This window comes from Sturnira hondurensis, unplaced genomic scaffold (genome assembly GCF_014824575.4).
Source record: "Sturnira hondurensis isolate 20B ecotype Veracruz unplaced genomic scaffold, ASM1482457v3 Scaffold0021143, whole genome shotgun sequence".
Lineage (NCBI taxonomy): Eukaryota > Metazoa > Chordata > Mammalia > Chiroptera > Phyllostomidae > Sturnira > Sturnira hondurensis.
This window is the reverse complement of record NW_028093774.1, coordinates 19,539,376-19,562,928: the sequence shown is the minus strand read 5'-3', so window position 1 is coordinate 19,562,928 and position 23,553 is coordinate 19,539,376. Positions and strand designations below refer to the sequence as shown.

General features: G+C 44.3%; 1 protein-coding gene and 1 non-coding gene across 6 annotated transcripts in view; one reads left to right on the top strand and one right to left on the bottom strand.

Moving 5' to 3' along the window:
• The window catches only part of GPATCH2L (G-patch domain containing 2 like), a 56,897-nt gene that overhangs the window by 22,786 nt on the left and 10,558 nt on the right, over positions 1-23,553 (top strand). For 2 of the 5 annotated variants that reach the window (XM_037031706.1, XM_037031703.1), the window contains exons 4-8: positions 3,960-4,136; positions 5,879-5,958; positions 8,707-8,774; positions 9,757-9,811; positions 11,947-12,032. In XM_037031706.1, coding sequence (XP_036887601.1) covers positions 3,960-4,136; positions 5,879-5,958; positions 8,707-8,774; positions 9,757-9,811; positions 11,947-12,032 — 466 coding nt within the window. Of the gene's footprint in view, positions 1-3,959; positions 4,137-5,878; positions 5,959-8,706; positions 8,775-9,662; positions 9,703-9,756; positions 9,812-11,946; positions 12,033-23,553 lie in introns of all 5 variants that reach the window. The other 3 variants (XM_037031704.1, XM_037031705.1, XM_037031707.1) reach the window with 3 other exon arrangements.
• Positions 15,654-15,757, bottom strand: LOC118977040 (U6 spliceosomal RNA). Its single transcript, XR_005064436.1, has one exon. It is a non-coding gene; the product is annotated as a U6 spliceosomal RNA (small nuclear RNA).

Sequence of the window (23,553 nt, the reverse complement as noted above, 5' to 3'; positions counted from 1 at the left end):
GACACATCTTTCTAAAGTTAAAATTCCTGAAGTTTAGCATAGAACACTGGATAAACCTGGTGTATGTTAACTATCCGTCCTTTATTTTTACTCCCTAAACAGTAATTTGAAACTTGGTTCTTGTCCTGTTCTTACACTCACTGTCTTGTTCTTACACTTACTCAGGCCCACACTAATTGTGTACAAATAAGAATTTCATATAGCTCCTCTGGACTAGTTTTCTTACTCTAAATGAAGGATTTGTAGGTCTCTGAAGTCCCTTCTAGCTCTGAAATCAGTGATTTTACTCGAAGGGTTTGGTGATTGAAGGGTGGAGGCGAAGTGGCTTTGTGTCTTGGTTGATGTGGAGTGGTCCCGAGTGATGGAAGGGGTGCTGGGACTGAGATGCAGGTTCCAGTCCTGCTTTTGGAGAGACTGGGGAGCAGGTGGTGTCTCCCCTGTTCCTCAGAGTTGTGGGCGTGGGCGGTGTTGTTAAGCTTCCCCCACGTGGTGGAGGTTGTGAGTACATTTCTGTTCCTTTCTGTTTCTAAGGGAGCTTGGTGCTAGTCGAGGTTGTGTGTGTGTGTGTGTGTGTGTTCCCTGATAGGTTGTAGCCAGGGTTTTGCCTTTCTTACCTTGTGCTGGGAAAGTCTGGTTGTCTTTCCGTGAATGAACTGGTACATACTGTTCAGAATTACTCTTTTTCTTTGCTTTTACTGAGTGCTATGAAGTATCATCTCTTCAAAGGTCATGATGCATAATTAATTGTACAGAGGTGCAAGGAAGTATGGGCCTGTTACAACACGTTGCTTTGGGCCTTTGGAAAACCTTTCCACTGATAAGGAATCCTTGGTTTATCAGAAAGATTGTGGGATATTCTGTAGCCCCAGCTTTCTGTTTTGTCTGTCTCTCAACTTCACACATTCTGCTGATATTTTAGAGGCTTAGTGTTCTAGCACAAAGCCATGCTCTTTCCTGCTTCCAGGGCTTTGTTATACTGGCCTCTGCCTGAAATCTCATCCTCACTCTTCCTTGAGTGGCTGCTTATCTGAGACACAGTTCTCCTTTTTCCTCCCTGGGGCTTATTTAAGGGCTACATCAGTAGGCTTTTTGCTCTCAGGGGTTTGGCCAAAAGGAGGCATCAGCAGAAGAACAGAGGGAGGGAGAGAGGTGAATGAGATTGGATGGAATAGTTAATTTTTTTATTAAGACAATACTGTTTAACAACTGCAACATTCTAGTAGCTTTTCACTTTTATTTCTTACCATGGGGCTGGGGGGTTAGCTGAGGTTGAGTTGTTCTGGCTCAGCTGGTGTGCAGGCTTCGAGTTAGGTTTGTGTCTACTCAGTGCATCTTATTCTGGGCACCAGGCTAAAGAAGCACTGTCCATATGTGTCTCAGGGACTGCTTATGGCAGAGGACTTGAATGCCAAGTGACCAAGCTCCGCCATGCATGAATATTTAAAGCTTTTGCTTCAATCACATTCATTAATGTTCTCCTACCTAACGCAGGTCATATGACCAAGGCCAATGCCTGTGGGCTGAGGAAGTGTGCTCTGCCTTGGGGGAGGGCTCTGTGGAACCCTCTGGCAAAGGGCAGGGGCGCATCATTCTGTCACAGGGAGGGAGCCACGATGAGGTGGGAATGTTAGTGCAGTCCAGCACGCTGGAGTCCAGCTCCCCTGGACCCCCTTTCTGTTGCACTGCCGGTTGGCTGTGGTTGCGTCCTTCTGCCGAAGGCCCCGCTCCTGCTGGGCAGCCTCCCCGTGACCCCAGCTCCCTCCCTGGGCTCTGATAGCCATTCTTTCCCATGCTGCTTCAGGTTTAGTAACGGTGAAGGCTCCTCACTGTGCGGGTTCCTGGGGGCTCCCCCTCCCTTACTGGTTTCTGTCTCTCAACACTGTCTGCACCTTTGTGGATGGTCGCTTCATGGGAATCTCAGTCACCCCATGTAACTGTGCATGAGGTTCCCGAAGGGGTTCCCACTGGTGCTCTCACTGTAGGCGCCCTCCCTGGGGCCGTTCCTCTCTTCTTTCCCTGCACTTGCTGTTTTCTTACCACTTACCATGTTACGTTGTTGTTTGTAGTTGTGTGTCTTTTCCATTGAAGTTTTTCAAAGACAGAAAATTTTAAAAAATTATTTGCAACCACAATAGGTAACACATTGCCTGGCATATAGTGAACTCTTAATAGTTATTGGGAAGCCCCATTGAAGGGAAAGATATCCTTTCTTCCTCTCAAACAGAGGTGTGCATTGAACCTCAAATTGTAAAACAGCTAAACCCATTTTAGTTAAAGCAAGACCCCGCAGGAGCGGGGCGTCCGGAGGCCAGTCCACTCAGCCTCTCCCTTGCTCCCCGGCAGCGCTCTTTCGAGGGGCTCCCGCGTCAGGCACCGTGTGATGCGGGCTGATGGCTGCAGGTCTAGATGATCTCACAGGGTTGACTCCCGTTCAGTGAGTCTCTTCTCGTGTTACCAGAAGTCTTGAGTGAATGCTGGAGAGCCCAAAGGGATTCCATGATGGTTTGCCATTTGTCACCAGGAAACATGGTCTTGCTAAATATACCGTAAGAGAAACTGATTATCGTTAATTCTAGTGCCTATCTTTCATTCATCTGTATACATAGTTCTCACATTGTGGATCCCCAGACCAGCTTGGCATCACTAGGGAACTTGCCAGAAGTGCACAATTTTCGTCCTGTCCAGACTGGACTCAGACACTTTGCGGGTAGGGCCCAGTGGTCTGCGTTTCAGCAACGCCCCCCGTCTTCTGCTGTGCACTAACGGTCCAGAACCACTGTTTAAGAGGAATAGCTGCTGGTGGTGTGTTTCCGAGGGCACACTTTGTTTGTGGCGACATCCGCGCTCTTCACCACTAGGCAGCTTCAGTTTCCCCGTTTGGTGATCTCCACAGCGATTGAAGAGCTCTCATTCCCCCGGGTGGTCGTGGCCCATGAATCTGACCCTTCTTCATGTGATCGGCATGTTCCAGGCACCTTCCCTGGGATCCAGGATATGTTAGAGATGCACTGTGAACTTTTTAGATGTTCTCTAAATAATTTCCTTCATCCTTGCTTTTGGAAAGGGGGGTGTGGCAGCAGACATAGCGTTATCTATCTTACTCTGTTGGCAGGATTAAACTAGTGGAAACTGAGATGGTATCATTTTGGCCAAGAGAAAGAAGTTCGAACCAGGAGACTGGATGTGTGGATCTATTCTTGAGTTTGTCGTCATTGAAGAGGGTAGCCTTGGGTGAATGATGTAACTTCTCAACATCCACTGTGGGGGATTATATTACTTTTCTCTGGTTAGTTTTTTCTTGGTAGCTTGTATTGCTAGTGTCAAGATGACTTTCTGTCCCATCAATGAGGTACCAAGGGACAAACAAGGTATGAGTATATTTTCTGTATTTACATACTATGAGAAGTGCAAATGTAGTAAGAAATCCTCCGAGGAACAGCTAGTTTTGAGTTAAGAAACATTTGTGGGCTTTGAATCCCTGAGTTCATTTATACTGCTGAGAATGGTATATGGGAATCAGTTTAATTTTGTGGTAGGGGCTTTGGAGTTAGGCTTTGAGTTCAAATCCTGGCTTCATCATATACTACCTTGACCTTGACTTCTTTGGACTTAGTTGCCTCATTTGTAAATTGGAGCTAGTGTAAGGTTTGGAAGAGATAACATACTTATAGATTTTTTAGTGTGGACCCTGGTAGGTGGTAAGGGCTTAGTGAATGGGAGCTTTATTTTTCTATTGTTAAAAGCAGTCCCGCGTAACACATTATGAAATTTATGTGAAACTAGTTTGGTGCCCCAGTTTTCATCATACTATGGATCAACAAGGAGGATCAAAACAAGTTTTTGTACTTTGACTATTTAAAAGTACACTTAAGCCTGTAGCACGGAGAAGTCATCCTGCTGTGTGGCCTTTGGTAGAGCGTGCTGAATCCCAGCTAACGAAGATGCTCTCTCTACTGTAGGGGACGATGAGCAGAGTGACTGGTTCTATGAAGGAGAATGCGTCCCGGGATTCACTGTCCCTAACCTTCTGCCCAAGTGGGCTCCTGATCATCGCACTGAAGTAGAGAGGATGGACTCTGGACTGGAAAAACGGTCAGACCCCACATTTCTTTTACCTTCTCGGCCAGCTCAGAGGGGTAAGTTCTGGGGAGACCAAATACACTTCACACCTTCATGGTTCTGTCTGGGGAGAATCATCCCATGGTATACATGCTCTTCTCCCTCTGAGCACACACGAACTGTCTGAATTTTGGAGCTAGTCCAGGGATTTTTCTAGAGGATTCAAGGGTGAGTCTCAAAGCCTGAGGTTCTCTCTTAAATCATTTCCTGGACACTCAGCTTGTGTATCAGCAGGGCATTCCATCAGCTTGCCGTTGCCATTTGTGCCAGTGCAGGAAGCCCGTCGTGGCCGTTTATCCTTCCGTGGCTGCTGGGCTTTTGAGTGCTTTGGGCAGCCTGAAGCATTGGATCTTGGAAGAGAACAGATTTCAGTGAGAACGTCGCTCACAAGTTAAAGTGGATGTTCTGAGTGGATGACTTTAAAATATTCTTTAAAGCATTTTAATAATGCCCTGGCTGGTGTGGCTCAGTGGGTTGGGTTGCGAACTGAAAGGTCACAGGTTTCGGTTCCTGGTCAGGACACATAACTGGGGTGTGGGCCAGGTCCCCGGGTAGGGTGTGTGAGAGGCAGTCCATTGGTGTTTTGCTCTGTCTCTTTCTCCCTCCTTTCCCCTCTCTCTAAAAATAAATAAACAAAATCTTGAATAAATAATTTTAATAGTTCTATTACTGTGGACTTTAACATAAATATATATCCCTTTGCTTTTCCTTCACTGACAATAGCAGGACAGGTGGAAGGAGCCTGGGACAGGGCAAAGGAAATGGGGTGATGCTCTGGGACTGTCTGCCCAGCTCTGACTGTGACGGTCACTTCACTTCCTTGGGGTGTCAGGGTCACAGAAGATACTGTGACATTGAACAAAAAAACTGTTTCAGGGGTTTCTTTTAGCTCTATACATTTGTAAGATTCCCAACAATCAATAATTATCCAGTTAGTCAGTTGTCAAGTATTTGCGGAACATTGGTTGGTGGTCCGAATTTCACCCAGAGCTGTAAACTCCCGTAGCATTTTGTTAGGGCGAATTTGAGTGAGTGAAAGGCCTTCTCAAAGAAGTTGGTTCTCAGAAAAGACTGTTCTCTGGCCGAGGCATGTTGTTTGCTCCCTTAACGTTTATTGAGCATTTCAATGACTGTATCTAAACGTTCTTTATGGACTAGTTAAAACACACACAAATAAGAACAGGAAGAAGAAACTCAAAACGACCTGTAACCGCACCCCCAGAGACAGCGTCATCGGTAACATTTTGGTATGTTACATTCCAGTGTGGCATTGGTAACATTTCCAGCTGTCTTTTCTATGTGCAGAACACATGCAGCAGTTGGAAAAATGTGCCTAGATTATACAGGCTATTTTGACCATTATTTCAAGGATTAGAATGGTTTTGCATAATAACTAGTCATTAACTTATAATTAGAAATTGTTGATTATACTTTATATTTGTCTAGTTTCCTTCAGTTTACTAGTACCTTCCATGTGCTATTTCAGTTTGGTTCCAAAGCACCCCTGTACAATAGGACTGAGCAAGAGGCGATCCCTCTTACAGAGGAGGATGCCTCGGTCAAAGGTCAATGACAGGCCTGCTCTCACACTGCTGATAGCAAAGACACGGGAATAATAAATCCTTGACAGATGGCCTAGTGACACTAGTTTAAGGGTCAGTCCAGTAGATCCTGGGGGGCACGGCCTCTGCTCTGCTAGTGGCATGTCACTGCTAACGGATCTTGCGCATTTAGTTACCGAGGACTTTCTGTTTTTCAGGGTACCATGCCCGCCTGAATCGCCTGCCGGGAGCCGCAGCTCGGTGCCTCAGAAAGGGGCGAAGACGGCTTGTCGGGAAGGTGATGGCTCTTCTCGTTTGCCAGGCTCAGTGGGAGGGTCATGCCTGCCATGGGACCTGTGTACCTTCTTGGCAGTCAGAGGCACCGCAGAACACCCTGGAGTTAATTGAGCCAGCTGGGACATTTTGCAAGTTCTTAAGAGTGAACATTATATAGCATGTGAATGGATGCACACATGAAGGATGAAGTTTAATTCATACAGAAGCTCCGACAAAGCAGACGCTCGCTGCCGGGGCAGTATCTGTTGTCTGTAAATCTGCAGGCCTGGTCTCTTGTCTCTTCTATTCTTTTGATTAATCTTATTATTATATAAGTTAAAATACTCTTGGCTTCTTTATGGCTCCTCCTGGATTCATGGATGCTTCTTTTATCCTGTCTTTGGTCTTTTATCCTAGAATTCATTACAAAAGAAAAAGCTGGGGAAAACCTTGTTACCAAATTTCAAAACTCCCTCACAGCAGAGAATAGATACCAGTTACTCAGTTCGCCTTTTCCAAGGACTGTGCTGGGCACTCGGTTCATTTAACCTGCCTTACCACCTGGTAAAACAGGTGCTATTTTCCTTTAGTGGGTGAGAAAAACTTGGGTTCAAAGAAGTTCAGTGATGTCTGATGTGATCCAGTTACAAGTGGCAGAGCAGAGAATCGAACCCAGGTCTGCTCTTTTTAATTTAAATTTTAACAATTATTTATTTTTTATTAGCTTCGAGGTTGACTATAGGTTCATATTGGGGCTCATACTCAGAGAATATGATGGTGGGCAAAGAGTGAGGGAGGGAGCGCATTTTGGAGCACTGATTACTTGGTTTACTCAAGAGACGGTAAAGTGCCTACCATGGGGTGGGCTCTGTGCCCAGCTGGGTTTTTTATGGTGGTCGGGGCCACAGTCTGTCTGCCCTCACAGAGCTACTGTTTTATAATTTAATTAGGGGGCTATTTTTTTTTAAAGTTCTAGTAGTACAAAAGAAATGAGCCTCTTTATTTCCATATGAGCGTAGACTCTTTTTATCTTTAAATTCTATTTCAAACGTCTAATTAGAAAGACACTTGATTATTGAAAGAATGATACCACCTACTTTTGGATCACTTGTTTTCCCAACAGTAAAAGGCTGCTCTTGCTCTTCTGGGTGTGTATTTGTGACAGCCAGCAGGGTGGGAGTGGATGTGGGGCAGAGGGGAGCTGGAGGTTGGGAGTAGGAAACAGAGAAATGGTTTGATTTTTTTTCCCTTCTTTATTTGCTAAGCTTGACAGTGTTCTTCCTACCTCCTACCTTCTACCTTACTGTGTTCTGGCTCCTATCAAATAGGAACCTTCCACTTCCATGGAAGTAAATCAGCTCATCTTGAAGGCTCCCTTTAGCTTGCCTGGAAGAAAACTAGGACCTATTGGGCATCTCTAAGGATTTCAAATGAGTAGAATAATATTTACATGTTTAATTCATCTTTATCACCTTAAAGGGATATTTGTCATTTTTAGCAGAGGTCACTATTCTGTCCTCCTTTCCCCTCCCCCATCCCTCTTCTCTTTTTCTAAATTGTAATCATAAATAATGAGTTTCATTCACAGCGCTCTGCCAGTGAGCTGCTAATTACGCAAAGTACTGCTTGTAATTTACACAGTAATAAACTGTAAATTTAAACATTACGGCACTTTAAGTTAATAATTTTTCTGCTGTAACAAATAGCTCATTTTTCACCCATCTTTTCCCTGGGCCCCACTACCATGGCTTTGTCTGTGACTGAGAGGCACAGGCGTAAGGAAGGGATGAAGGATGTGAAGAGTACAGTATGTGAAACCTTTTCATTTAGCTCCACTCCTGCCCAGAATCTGACCTCAAATTAATGTTTCTGTAGCTAGTTTAAAATGTTATCTAATGTTTAAGCTAATTAAACACATAGATGAATGCAGATAATAATATTTACCCAGAAACAAATGTGTATGAGTAACAGCCTTGACATTCTTGACGCTCGTGCCTGTGACTTACGCTCTCCCATCTCAACACGCACTGATACTGCACACAGCTCTTGTTCATGCGCTGTTGGAGTGCGTCCCCAGGGGCCGCAACAGATACTCGCGTGAATGTGCTCACAGTAAATGAAGGGTGAGCGCCTCCTGTCAGTTTCCAGTTTTGGGGAGGTGATTAGTTCTGAATTGCTTGTGGTGTTATGGTAACATTTCATATTGCAATCTTGAGAACCCCAAATTTACAAACTTAATTTATACAAACTAACTACTTTTACTTAAAAGATGACATTTAACAGACAAAGTATGGGGTGACAGTTTCTGTAAGTGGTGAAAGTCCTCTGACGTGTGTGTCAGCAGCAAGGACTGTGAACGCCTCACTGCGAAGCCTGTCGGGCTGCAGTGAGGTGATTCTGGGGGCTCTGTGTGCTGCTAGCTGTGTACAGACTAGCTGTTGTCAGGTTGCTTTAAAGAAGTGTTTCTATTTCTATATACTTCAGTGACTCCAGGAGGTATTACTATTCATAAAATACTATATACATTAAACAATATTTAAAATGACGTTTTTTGGAACACTGGAGAAATATAAGTCTAGGGTGACATGAAATACTCCTAAGTTAGACTCCCATAAAAAGAAATACAGTTGCTGTCGGATTTTAAGATTGACATTCGACATGCGCATTTGAAGTTGCTGGCACTATTATGGGAAAGTGTGAGCTTGATTGACGGGTTGTGCTTCCTGTATTTGTTCTGCGATTAGATGACACTCGTGTCTTGTCTTTTCAGGAGACCAGCATAAGCACTTTGGGTTCTGAGAGGATAGGCCAAATCGTTAGTGACTCTCGGCAGAAGGAGTAAGTGCTCGTGTGTTTACTGGCTACTGTAGTCTGTTCCTGGGAGGCGGTGCAGAGGAAGGCGCTGTAGAGGAACCTAGAAATGGGACTTTCAGAGCTGAACGAGGAGAGCTGAAAGATCTGTGCTTTGTAACAGTCAGCATGGCTACTGCCCTGAACCTGAACGAGTGCTTATGTTTTCCTTCCTGAAGTAGTTTTTATTTTGTTGCTTTTTATATTTATAGGTGGTATATTATAAAAGTAGCTCCCAATAAAAATGTTATATTTTTCTGTCTCTTAATATTTTTTGTTCAAAATGGTTGATAGCCTCTAAATTTTTGTATATTCTCTTCCCATTTTGAGACCTCTGTGTAGAGAAATATCTTTTTATTCTAACTACTGTGACAAGTACAGCTAAAAAGCCCGTTTGTAGCTCTGGGGAAGTCATTCCACCCCTTCTTGTGCCAGTCTGTCCCCTACCGCGATTGGCTTCTTGGCGTCTGCTGCACAGTCATGGTCAGTCCCAGTTACGATCCTCTACCTCTCCAGCCTGGGCAGGTTTTTAATTTATGAAATAGACAAGGCGTATTTGTAGTTCATGCCCTTGTTGAACTGGGGGTCCTTCTGTCACTGCACAGCTGAGAGTGCGTTGGAGTAGTCTTCGGTTTATCGGGAGAGTGTGTAGTCTTTTACATTCCGGTACAAGGCTTTTTCCTTTGAAGAGTTACTTTCTGCAAAAAAACTTTGTACACATTTAACACCTCTTTCCTTTTCTCCTCCAATTGCATCTTTTCCCATTTCTTTCTTTGTATTCAATTCATTATGCTAACAACGTTTGGTCTTCTCCTGCCTATAATGTTCCTACCACTTCTTTTATTGTTTTTACTGTTATTCTCTTCCTCTCTTTAGCTTCTGGTTACCATCAGCTGGGAAAAGGGAGCGGAATCAGGTAAGGTCTTTTGTTTGTTATCTTTATTTTATCATTTGATTTCCTTCTCTTTAGAAAGAATAAAGTGTTGGCTTCTGATTTTCCTCACATTTCTGCTTATGCACATGAGGTAAGGCTTCTGTTGTCTGTTTTTCTGATTTTCGTGGAGGTCCATCTCACAAGGACAGATATTCACTGATAAGGACTGTAGCTAACCCCCTTTGTTAGGTTCAGCTGTGATCTTTAGTTTATGACTTTTGTTTCTTACTAACGCATATTTCGTAGGAGCCCCATTTTTATTTTATTTTAAACTTTGCCATGAGAAATCAGAGTGAACCTCATCTGTTGTGGTTTAAAAATGTCAGTGTCAGAGCCTTGTGCTAGAAGCATAGTGTCGACGCCTACACACATGGAACAGAAGAAGGAAATGCCGCTTTGAGTGACATGGGGTTGAAGACTGGGGGCCTTGTCCTCTTAGTCTTGTCCCTGGCTGCCCCTTGAGGGAGCCCTTGGAACATCGAGTGCTTTGTAAGGGTCATAATTTAAAAATTACTGCCAGTGGCTAGTGTTCCTTTCTTTACACCTTTGGATTTTGGGAGGGGGAGAGGTTGCTCTATCTTTGTGATTCGTTATAACGTAGAAGTAATCGTTATAGCAAACTTGTTATTTCACAGAACTGGAGTAAGGACAAGGCTGAGTGGGAATAATTGACGTGAAAATAGCAGGCGGCAGGCAGAGACGGCATTTGGGGGAGCTCTGAGCCAGAGCACTCAGCATGTTTGCATCGGGGGGCCTAACGGCAGCAGGGGACCTTTAAGGGTCACCCTGTCCTTCATTTCCAGTGAGGGTTAAACTATTTGTCCAAAGCTGCAGAGCTCATAGAGCTATGGCCGGAGCTTCCGACACAGAGAACAGTTCCTTGGTTTGTATTCTTTTTCTTAAAGATTTTATTTATTTATTTTTAGAGAGTGGGGGAGGGAGGGAGAAATACAGGGAGAGAAACATCCTGGTCATTTGCCTCTCATACACAATTGAGATGCCCAAACTGGGGACCTGGCCCACAACCCAGAAGTGTGTCCTGACAGGAATCAAATTAGTGACCTTTTGGTTCTCAGGCCAACTCTCAACCCACTGGGCCACACCAGCTGGGGCTGTAGTTTATATTTCTTTAAGTTCTTTTGGAATTACTTGGAGTTCATTCAGTCTTAACATATAGTTAGTTCTGAAATTTGGGGGGAGGCTTATTTATAGTAGAAAAAATCCAAAGAAAGCTAGCAAACATAAAGTGGGGTGCTTTTATGTATAGCTCTCATGTGATCCCCGCAGCCTCCTTTTGAGGTCCACAGATGTTTCACAGGTGAGAAACTGAAATCACTTTATAAGCTTAAAGCAATGTTTTGTTCAGTCTTTATAATACTTCTATAAAATAGTTAAGACAGACAGCGATACGCCCATTTCACAGGTAAGGATAGTGAATCTCAAAGAGATGATGTAGTTTTGAATACACGGCAACTCAGTGGTAGACTGGAACTGAGTGTTAGTTATTCTGATTCTTAATGTAGTTCCGTCCTCCCTACCCTCGGCTGCTGGTGTATGCTACCAGCTGTTCGCTGGAGACATTTGCCAGGATAGGGAAATGAAAAGGTAAGTTCGTATAGGCTTCTTTGCCACAAAGGCCGATGCTCAGTGGACTCACGTTTCCGTATGTCAGGTATGAAGTCCAGCTGACCCTTAGCCACTAGGGATTTGAACTGTGTGGGTCCACTTATGCACAGATTTTTAAAACTAAATACTGAATTTTATTTTCTCCTCATGATTTTCTTAAAAATTTCTAGCTTTTTTTCGGTAGGAATACAGTATATAATACATGTAACATATACAATATGTGTTAACTGACTGTTCACGTTTTCAGCAAGGCTTCCGGTCAACAGTAGTTAAGTCTGGGGAAGTCCGAAGTTATACGTGGATGTTCGACTGTACTGGGGGTTGGCGCTCCCGACCACCCCGTGTTTGTTCAAGGGTCAATTGAACTGTTTTCTGCCATTTGAGTGGTTACTGTTATCAGAAGTTTCTGAAGAACAGTCTTTTTTCTAGGAGTGGTAGACGAGGTGCGCTGGGGTGCGCTGCCAGACACACGCCACCTTAATGAGTGGTGTGTGTGGGACGGTCGGAGGGGCGCGGTCATCAATCAAATAGCAGGTCGTCCTTTAAGGTCAGGTCTGTTTCATATAAGCCTTACTAAAATATTCTTGTTTATTTTTGCAGTTTAATCCCCTCTCTCCCCTCTACTCCCTGGATGTTCTTGCCGAGGCTTCTCACCGAAGGTGTTCACCGGCACAGCGCTCTGCCAGGTAACTGTCTTCTAGCAGGTGTGTCCTTATTACAACACTTTTTAAATTATAAAGTATGTTTGCTTGTAGCATCCAGTTTGGTCTTTGGTCTTTTGGGGTCAGTGGGTGTTTTACAGATGCCGAAAGTGAGGCAAAGTGGCGAGGTAGCTTTCCTGTAGTCACGTGACGAGTATGCGATTTAAGTTTCAACTTTGACCTAAGTCTTCTGGCTCGTGTTTCATATTTCTTCTGCTACAAGCCCATCTTCCCAGACTGTTATCGATGGTCCTTGTTATGGCCTGCGAAACCCTGCACAGTCTGACTTCTGCTGCCTGTGCGTGCGGACCCCTTCAGAGACTTCTCCTCCCCTGCACCAGGGAGCTCCACTGCTTCCGAAATGCAGCCCTTTCTCACCTCTGGCCTTCCGCCTGCTCCCTTTGCTTGGACTGCAGCCATAGAGCAGCTCCCAGGATTGGCTCCTTTTCTCAGCTTGGGCCACCTCCTTGGAGGACCTCTCTGGCCATCCTATTTCAGGGGCCATCTCTACCACTCTCTGCTTATTATCTGTTGTTTTTAGAGCTTTAACACCGTCACTAATGACTTTATTGGGCTTCCCCTGTTCCCTTTCCCTCCCCCTACAGGAATAGAACCTTGGAAGTGCAGGGACCTTGTCTTGTTCCCTGATGCAGCCCTAGCATCTAAGCCGCAGTGTCTGTATGTATTTGTCAGAATCAATCCTAAGCCTACATAGCAGAATGATTTTAGCACCTCTCAGTATTCACTCTCTTAAGTTAGGTGACAAACATAGTAAATATGGCTTTAATTGTAGCATTCCCTAGCAGGGTTATTATGCCCAAAAGAGCAGTTGATAGACTGAACCAAAAGACTTTTATTCTTTCTAGTAGCACAAAGAACTTCTTTCCAAGGGCTGATGGTTGTTTCTTCTTCCTAATACATTCTTACATGGACATGTTCATAGATTTGGGTTACAGAGTACACGAAGAAGTTATTCTTTCATGGCTACAATTAGAACTTCCACTGTGGGCTATGGCAGTAAATTCTGTGCCATTAACAGCTCCCAGAGCTTCAACTGGAGAAGTAGTGGTTACTGGGGAAAGTCTTTTGGGAGGAGAGACTGTCACAGATGGTGTTACTAGAAAAGGGGAACATTGTGGGATGATGACATGAGCCTTTTCTTCAGCCGCATGCAATTCATCATTCATTCATTCAGCGTTTGCTGACCCCCTACGATGTGCCAGGCTCTTTGGTTAGGTACCACCCTTAAGGAGCTCCCGTGCTCATGGGAAAGTCAGGTGTGGAAATTGACCATTACAGTTCAGAGTGGTGAGTGTGTAAAGGTGTGCGCCAGAATGATGTGAAGCACAGAGGAGGACTCCTAACTCAGAGGCTCAGGGAGGTTTGCTTAGAGGAGGCGGTGGTCAGGCCATCTTGGAAGACACAAGATTTCCATTTATAGGAAAGCAGTCCTCAAGCTTCTAGTCTTAATACTAAATAAAATAATGGTCTTTGGGAAGACTGTAAGTAGCCCGGAGTCATGTTGGAGCTGAGGGTGAGTTGTTAGCCTGCCTTCCCTGACCGCTGCCCCCTGGAGCTGGGCTGTGCTCAGTGTCCGTGCTTTCATCGGGTGCCTCTTGCCTCTTGCCTCTAACGCCTCATGCCAGCTAGAGTGGGTGTCAGCCGCTTGTTTCTTTGTGTACCTCATGATCCATACCCTTCTTTTCACTCTCTTGCTGGCAGTGCTTATAGCTGCACTGGGAAGCATAAGGATAGGGTACACGTTGGTGACTCAGCTCTAGGGAAATACGGCTTATTGCTACAAGCATGGTGAGAGAATGTGGATGATTATGGCTCGGTCTGTCTTTCTAGTCCTCATTTCTAGGGTAGTGGATACAGAGTGGGTTGATGTATGAGGTTTTTGTTTTATATTGTACTTACATTAGTCTAGCAGCATATATTTTTGTGTTATGTGTATGCACTACATATACACGCGGTGTTCAGATTTTTTAATCATGAAGTGCACACTCAGTGGAGTTTGGCGACCGCCGATCTATGAGACTGGTCGGCACGAGTGACCTCTCTGTGGTTTTTAGAAAATGTGGGTGGTGAGACACGGAGCCCCTGGGGCTCCCTCTCATTTCTTTGAAATAGGGTCCCTGCCCAGCATGTGGTCAGTAGAGAAGCAGCAGCCAAGTTCTGGTGGGACTGGTGGGTGGGATTGGATTCAGACCTGGGCGGTGGGCTTTGTGAAGAGTGGGGGACTTAACAAGGCCCAGTCCCTCGGAGGGGACGTTAGAGCGGTGGTGGCCGGGAGCAGGCAGGCGAGTGAGTGTGCTAAAAAACTGTTTCGAATGGAAATTTTATCTTTCTCATTCCATTTTATCTGTAGTAGGAGAAATTTCTTTCAAAGCATTTGGGCAGCATTGGGAATTTCACACCCATCATTAGAACGATTTGTGTGTGTATGGTGGTGACTGTGTTATCATTAGTGGTATAATTTTATTTTGCGAAGAGAGAAGTGTTTCCTGTTTTATCACAGCTTTCCCTGAGGAGGGCTGGTGTATTAATTTGCTGTATTGCCTCCTGGCTGTTCCCAGGCTGTTTTTCCTCTTCATCATGGAATTTTTAATGGCCCTGGTGCCTCTTGGGAAGCATGTGAGGAAGAGTTCCTGGGGGAGTGCTTTTCTTTTTTCACATGCCTATAATTACTCTCCTTTAAGAGCACAAAGAGTTTGATGATCGTGCCTGAACTGTGAAGGTTTCCTCCTGTTGGGTTACTGAGCTGAGGCTGCTTCCTGCCCGGACACAGCCGCTGCCACAGTCCCCACACTCTGCTGCAGGAGAGCGAGGACCCCTGAGCACCCCATCACTGCCAGAGCACTCATTATACAGCTCTGGTGCTCCACGTGGGGCCTGGGGGCTGCTGGGGGCCACTGGGGGCCGGGACGACCTCAGGGCTCTCTCTTGTCTCGTGTCTCATTGCTATAAACAAAGAAATAATGAGAGCGTGATTTTAAGAGATCATTTTATTGATGTTTCATTTTAATACAGCCCTGATGGCAGGTGCAGTGGATGGGGAGGGAGTCTTTGAGGTGTTTGTGCCACCTGACAGTTTCGTGGGTCAGAGGGTTTCAGGTATACCTCTCTGGAAATACTTACGTTTGGTCATTTTTAACCCTGGCTACACTTGGAATCACCTGAGAAGCTTTAAAAAGTATATCCGTGCTGGGCTCTGCCAGTGTGGCTCAGTGGGTTGGGTGGGGTGAAGCAGAAGGTTGCAGGTTTGATTCCTGGTCAGGGCACCTGCCTGGGTTGCGGGTCTGGTCCCTGGTCAGGGTGTGCTTGAGAGGCAGCTGATAGGTGTTCCTCTCCCTCTTTGTCTGTCTCTCTTTCCCTCCCTCTAAAAAAATAAATAAAATCTTTAAAAAATATATATTTAAGCTGAGCCCCACTCCCCAAGATTGTGATTTAATTGATCTGGGACAAGCCAGGCCTTGGCATTATTTTAAAGCTCCCCAGTGACTCTAATAGGCAGCCAGGGTTAAGACCTATTGCCCTAAATGCATATGATTTTATGACTGGTGCTTTGTAATTTGCTTAACAGGAAATCTCATTTCATATTAAAAAAATATGGAACACTTCATGAATTTGTGTGCCATCCATGCACAGGGCTGTGCCGATCCGCTCTGTATCGTTCCAGTTTTAGAACATGCACAGCCAGAGCGATCACTTATTCCGTAATAGGCATAGCTCTGTGCTTTGATACTGTGATTCCTTGCGGGAGGTAGAGCCATGAACAGCTCCTGGCCCTGGAGGACTGCTTAGGTACTGAGAGAGTGTTAGGGTTTCCCACAGTGCCCTGCATGTAGTGAGTAACCCATGGGAGGAGTTGTTGGGTGGGTGTGTGGGTGGTTGGGTGGACAGCTGGCGAGGTGCATGGATGACATTCTTAAACCAGCTGTTTCTGTCCCTAGTACTGGAGCATTGCTACGACATGGTGTACCCATTGTCGGCATGGAGGACTGTTGTGGCTCGGACAGCAGGTGGTGTGATTGGCGTGCCGGTAGAGGCGGTGGTTTTGCTGTCAAGGGCACCGAGAACAGTGGTGAGGAACTAGTGCTGGAGGCAGCTTTTCCCAAAGTGGGAGAGTTATTGATCGTCCAGGATGGCTTTTCTGACTGTTATTGCCTCAGAAAACGCTAACTAGAACTTACCAGGTGCTACATCTCTGTGTGTGATGCGCAGGTCACCAGTGTGGTTTGTGAATGTCTCATGGCAGCTTTGAGTTTTCTCCAATGTGGCTGACCTTCCCTCTGTTGTGGGTAGTAATTTGGTAATTTAGCACCATTTCCATTTATTTCTTCTTGAGGTTCTTAATCTCAGAGTAGTGGATATTAGACCCAGGTAAGAATCTTGGCTTTACCTGGGCAAATGATTTAACCTCCCCAGACCTTAATTTCCTCATCTTTAAAGTGGAAATACCAGTATTTATTCAGCTAGTGGTGGTCAAAACTAAATAATACATTTGAATATTTTACACACTGGTAGCTAATATTATTATTTTTGTTATACAGTCACTACCCTGCCCTGTACTTAGGATAATTATGGTTTTACCAACTTTGAGTTGGCTTCCAGAGCTATTTGCTAATGAGATGTAGCACAGGTTGTTGAGGTGCTTGAATGGCCTCGAATGGCCTGTAAGAGGAGGCATTTGGACAGTGTTTGGGTTAAAAAGAGAGATTCCTGCCCTTTAGAGATTCAAAGTATGATAGACTCTGCTCATTGTAATTCATTTTTTTCTGTTCACAAACGTTATGATCTGCATATCAGAGTTGTGTGCCCAGCTGGCTGTGCCACTTGACAAGGAGTTTCAAAGAACAAGAAGAAGCCTCAATTCACGCTATTAATTTTGACCTTTGGAGCCGTAGTAAACAGCCTCAGGTTCTACCTCAGGGTGTGGGGGGAAGAACCTTTGTTGGTCTCCTCTCTGCTGCGGTTGCTGCGGATGCTGTAGATGCCGTGGATGCTGTAGATGCCGTGGATGCTGCGGATGCTGCGGATGCCGCGGATGCCGTGGATGCTGCGGGTGCTGCGGGTGCTGCGGGTGCTGCGGGTGCTGCGGGTGCTTCCGGTGCTGCCGTGCACTACAGCTCTTCCTCATGTCTTAGTGCTTTAGTTTTGGCCACGCTTGAGGGAGTGTTTCTGCTCTAATGTTGTCCACCAGGCTGCAGTCCCACTGGAACTTCCCTTTTTTACAGCACACCGTTCTTGAGTTGTCTGTCCTCTGTTAGAGAGTCTTGTTTCTAGCACCTCTCAGCCGGTTGGCATCGTGCTGCCCACGCAGAGCTGGGACCGTGTGTCCTCTCCCTCTGCTCTACCGTTGTGTGACATGCCCATCTTCCCAGCCACGGGGCGCGCTGCTGCGTCTGTGGGTGGCGTCCAGCAGCTTCACGTCAGCCTTGGCTCAGGCCAGGGAGATCGATCACGGAGAGTTGCAGGACGCCAACTCTCAGGTGCTAGTGAGCAGCCTGTCACAGACCACTGAGGGTTGGTTCAGAGTGAACGCACTAGTGGGATGGCCAGGGTCTCTCCTGGTAGGTGAGCCCCCATTGTGTCCTGTAATTGTACATGGTTTTCTCTCCCAGCTGCTCCTCATGCCAGAGGCCTGGGCCCTTTCTTGCATGCAAGTCTGTGAACACACTTCCCTACTGGGTGTTTAGTACATGCCAGTTAACCCTGGAGGTAAAATCACATGTGAGGAAGGGGTGCCTCTTTTTCCCCAAGTTCAAGTCTGTTTTCCTTCGTTTTACCTTGCATTCTGCTTGTTCCTTAGTCATGGCTCAGTGTCTGGCTCTGTTAGTTCTGTGTGCATCAGCCTCCCTCCTGTGTTGTGAGTTCCCAGCAGAGGGGCCCCAGGCTTAGTCATCTTGTGTGTCCCCCTCCACAACCAGCATAATGCTTTGCACAGGGTAGGCCTCCGTTCATTTTTGTTAAAAATAATTAAGGTAAACAGATTAGCAATTAAGGAGAATAATTGGGATTTTATATATACATATATATATATATATATATATATATATATATGAGAACTTTGTTTCTTAGAAAGATCAATAATTCTTTCCTGATGTTGCTAATTTGTAGCTGTTTAAGGAAAAGTATAGCAAATAAATACCTTTTCACAATAAATTTTATGTAAAAAAAAATGAACTCTCCATTGTTTTTTAAGAATGAGTGACTGTTGAAGGTGAACCGTTCCTAAATGAGCTCAGCATTGGCAGGTGAAGACTGTACTCTCTCCTTAGGAGTGACTCTGAACATCTTTGTTCTCAATCTGTGGCAGTCATTTCAGTTATTTTTTGCCAACATTGGTTCTATTAAACACCCATGTTTTTCTCAAAGTAATTTTCCCCCCTAAAAGAACATTCCTGCCCCAGGGACACGGTGACCTGCCCAGTTTCCTAAGTACCATTGCGGCTATAGCAGCTCACCTGATCTGTCGGTACCTGCAGCAAACAGTAAAGTAGAGACGCTGTGTTTACGTGTGCGTGTACAGAGCAGTCTTTTGATTAATTGTCAGTCTTTTGCATTCACCTTTCCCCCAAGATAGGAATTCAGTGACTTTTCCTGAAGTAAGAGTTTTTAAAGACTTTTTGTTGCTTTCAATGCTCGTTTCCCCTCATAACTTCTTTTTGCCAAATGCTGCTTGAATGTGAGGCTTTCAGGGGAAGCTCAGACCCGGCTTCCTGCCCGGACAGAGTGCTGAGGAGTGGGTACTGCGGCTGGTGGGGCCCGCATTTTCTGTAGGCCGTCGTACCGGGGAACAGTATTTTTGTCTGAGTGTTTCTTCATTTTAATCATTCTGTTATTTGTTATGTGAAATACTTAGATTCTTTTATTAACTAGTTCAGCTTTGAGAATAGGTGTATTTTAACACAGTAATTTTCACAGTAGGTAGAAGCTTATCAGTATTACTTGAGGAGAAATGTCAAAATGAACATATTACTGATTCCTCTCCCACCCCCACGTGGAGGGGGTTGTGCATTTTGTAAAAGCTCCTTACATCATTCCAGTAAACATTTGCCACCGCAGTTGAGAAGGAAGTTTTAATAACTTGGTAGAGATTTTAGCTTAACTGGGCCTCTACATAATTGAGTGGTCTCCCTCCCCATAGTTTGCAACACAAACACAACAGCTCTGGAAAAAGCGTGTTTAGAGATCTAGTTAAATCTTCTACCCTTTCTACCCATAGGGAGACATAGGGGCATAGAGACTCGGGGACAAATAGCCCTTCTGTGCTCAGCCTTAAGGTGTGATGTTATTATACCTCTTAGGAAATAGCTCTCCAACCTGGAAGTGGTCTTCAGAGAAATGTTTTAAGGAAGAAGCATTTAACTGAGTTTTAGGATCAAACACAACTTTTCTTTGTCCCTGCCTCAGTTTCTCTATGATTCAGGTTCTGTGACTGGAAGGCCGTGCAGCTGGAAGTAGGACTGGGCTACGGGTCTGTCAGGGGTACTGTTTTGTTTGCCACGACACCCCACTGCTCACCAAAGACTCAGCGAGCACTGGGAGAAGCAGAAACCTGCTGAGTAGTTCACACAAAATGCATACTTTTACAATAAAAGAAGGTTATTGACTTAATAAGTTTCGTTGCCTGGTTTCCTCAGAAAGCCTTCCGTTGTGTCCTAAGTCATAACCAGAGGAAACTTACAAAATTTGAAGGATTTAAGAATGTTCAAGATAACCATTAGGAGTGGGAATGAGGTGGGAGAAGTAGAACGTTTACTGCAGAGAGAAGAAACAGGCTGGATCCTTAGCAGCTGGGGGGGCATTTTGTGTAGGAAAAATTAACCCTGAAGCCCATAACATCACTGGGTGGGGAGTAGTGGGGGTCTGAGAACCATGGCCCACAGGGGCGGGGCATCCTAAGGACCACCAAGCCTTGGAGTCCCGGCAGTCCCTTAGGGACTTGCAGAATACGGTGCAGTCTGGTAACCTACGTGCGCAGTAGTAGGTAATACTGACTTTTATTTTACTAAAATAAATATTTTTAACACCACTGCATTTCTATTTAAAATGGCTAAAACTTTAAACATTGGTATATACATGGTTTCATCTTTTCACTCTAAAATGTATCATTCCTTGCAGATGCAAAAGAAGTGATACTGACTGTCTCCAGTCGGGAGAAGTAGTGTATTTTAATTAATTGAAGGACAGTGTACACACAGAATTTACAAAGAAATATACACTTGATGAATTTTCAGCATCCAGAAACAGATATTACCATAAAGAACCCCAGAAGCTCCTCATCACTATCCCTTTATCCCACCCCCCACATCTCAGAGATAACTGCTGTTCTGATGTCTAACAACATGTTTCAAGAAATGGCCCTGGCTGGTGTATAGCTCAGTGGATTGAACATGGGCTGTGAACCAAAGGGTCACTGGTTCAATTCCCAGTCAGGGCACATGCCTGGCTGGTGGGCCAGGTCCCCAGTGGGGGCCACGTGAGAGGCAACCACACATTGATGTTTCTTTCCCTCTCTTTCTCCCTGCCCCCCTCTCTAAAAATAAATAAATAAAATCTTTAAAAAAATTCTTCACTTGACCTTTAAAAAAAAGTTTCAAGAAATGGTGTTACCATTTAATCTAAAAAGTTTGGGATAGTCTTTTATTTATTTATTTATTTATTTATTTATGTTTTTAAAATATTTTATTTATTTATCTTTAGAGGGGAAGGGAAGGAGAGAGGAAGGAAACATCAATGTATGGTTGCCTCTCGTGCATCCCCTGCAGGGAACTGGCCCCTGCCAGAAACTGGCCTGCAACCCAGGCATGTTTCCTGACTGGGAATCGAACCGCGATAGTCTGGTTTGCAGGCCCGCGTTCAATCCACTGAGCTACACCAGCCAGGGCATTGGGATAGTCTTTTAATGAACTTGAAGAATAAAGCATGAATATCAACTGTCAGCCTGTGTTTGATTTCTTTCTCTTTCTGAAGCACTGTAGAAGCAGGATGGGATTAGAACAAGTGCTCGGAGGTCTGAGTTAGAGTGTGATTGTGCTCAAGTACCTTGTTTATAGAAAAGATGGAGACTATTCTGTATGCTTCTTTGTTTTGAGGAGAAACAGAAATTTAAAAACAAATTTTAGAGAGTGGGGAGGCAGAAAGAAAGGGAGAGAAACATGGATGTGAGAGAGAAACATCGAGGGGTTACCTCTCATACATGCCCCTAACTGGACGGAGCCCACAACCCAGCCATGTGCCCTGACTGGGAATTGAACCAGTGACCTTTCGCTTTTTGGGACGATGCCCAACCAACTGAGCCACACCTATCAGGGCTTGGAGAAACAAAAGTTTGTAGTGTCAGTTTCTTCTCAGCCTTTGTCTGACTTCGAAGGGAATCGCTACCTCTGCATTTAGGCTGAAGGCCTGTCTGCTGTTGACACTCTGACATCTATCTTTCTTACTAAGTCAGCGTGCTGATCTAGGCTTATTCCCAGGACTTGTGTAAGGTTTGAAAAATGAGCTGTTTTCCCTTCTTTACACACTTGTATTTACATTTCACGTTGGAATTTTGGAATTAACTATTCATGGGACATTTAATTTAAAGTTAACTTCTCTTCCATACAGAACAGAGTGATAGATAAAAGGTGATTTGGATGGACTTTCCAAGCCACAGGCTTTATTCTAAATCTGCCTATTTTGGTGCTCTTTGAAATCTATAAAATTTCTTGTGATTTCAGTATTTTTCTTTCCTTGTTTGTACATTGAGTGGTCTCTTAAGTGTTTGCTATTTGGAGAAAAGAGCATGAAAGAGCGAGGAGGAAGGAGGGGAAGGAGGGAAGAAGGGAGGGAGTAGTGAGGGAGGGAGGGAAAAAAACATGCACATATTCTTTTAAACTGTGAAAGTTGGCAGATGGGTTCACCCCACCTGATGGGAAAATTTGTCCATTCAACAGTGGTCTTCTTGGCTTGCTGACTAGTTCTCTTAGGTTTGACTGCGACTCCGGCTTAAAGACTATTAAACACGAGGTTTCATCCCCAGCTAGGGCTGCCAGTTCGGAGGTCATCTGGTGTCATTTTAGTAGATTCCTTTTTATATGTTATGTATTCTGGCTATTTTAAAAAAATTGTGATAAAATATATGTTTTAAGCATTTTAAGTGTACAACTGGCTATTTGGTGTTTTAAAGCTTATTCATTCATATCAGTTCTAGTCAACAGATATTTAATGAGGATCAGCTATGTGCCTTTTGCTGAGTATTGTAGATGATTGAAAATTATGAAAGAAATATAAATATAGCCCTTGCTCTCAAGAAGATTACACTTCATTAGGGAAACAAGATATGTGTACAGCAGTTAAATAATAATTCATGGTAGATAAGGTCTTGAATGTTGAAGGAAACTGTGTAAAGGTGAGATTCAGTTTGGTCCTTAATCAGGGCTGGTATTTGCTAGTTTGAGAGGGAGGAGGAAGTGGTGAACTAAAACAGCATGCCTCCTATTTTGGTGTTAAGCCCATTGTCTTTCAGACAGTCTTTTGCTTTTCTAGTATTGAAGCTATCACTGTTTTGTTTTTAAAATAAGCTGAACAGCTCTGACTGGCGTGGCTCAGTTGGTGGGGCATTGTCTGCCCAGCAAAGCTAAAGGTCACTGGTTCAATTCCCAGTCAGAGCCTATGTCTGGGTTGCAGCCTGGTCCCTGGTGAGGGTGTGTGTGAGGGGCAAAGAATCAGTGTTTCTTTCGCATACAGATATTTCTCTCCTTCTCTTTCTCCCTCCCTTCTCCTCTCTCTTAAAATAAATAATGTCTTTTTTTCCTTTAAAAAATATTTATTAATTTTTAGAGAGAGGAGAAGGGAAGAAGAAAAAGGGGGAGAGAAGCATGAGTGTGTGGTAGCCTCTCACACACCTCCTGTTTGGGGACCTGGCCTGCAATCCCAGGCATGTGCCCTGACTGGGAATTGAACCGGCGACCCATTGCTTCGAGGCCAGTACTCAGTTCACTGAGCCATACCAGCCAGGGTAAAATAAATAAAATCTTAAAAATAAAAAAAATAAGCTGAAGATTCAGAAAAGGGGACATATTGTTAGCACATAATTTGTATTTTTAAAAATCCCAGAAACTTAACTTGCTATGTAGACACTATTAAAAACCCAGATATAGAGTGATAGAAGAGTTAAACTTCCTACTAAAATTCCATGCATATGTCTGTGTTCATGCAGCATTAAAATATTCAGTATATTACTGCTTGGGAGTAGGTATTTCATTAGTGAGTTTAGAACAATTGAGGTTATAGTTTTTATGAAAAATATACAAAAATCAGCATGTAATGAAACACATGTTTACTGAAATTAATCTTGAATGTCTGCTCTTTTGCTAATCAGGTGAAAACTTTAGAATGGGTAGATTTTGTGAGTAAAGAGTGAATTATGATGAGTTACGAATAATCTTGTATTGCCACTTGATGGCAAAAGATGCTGCTGACTTTGTTAGTGTGTATCAGTGATGGCTGAGGACTT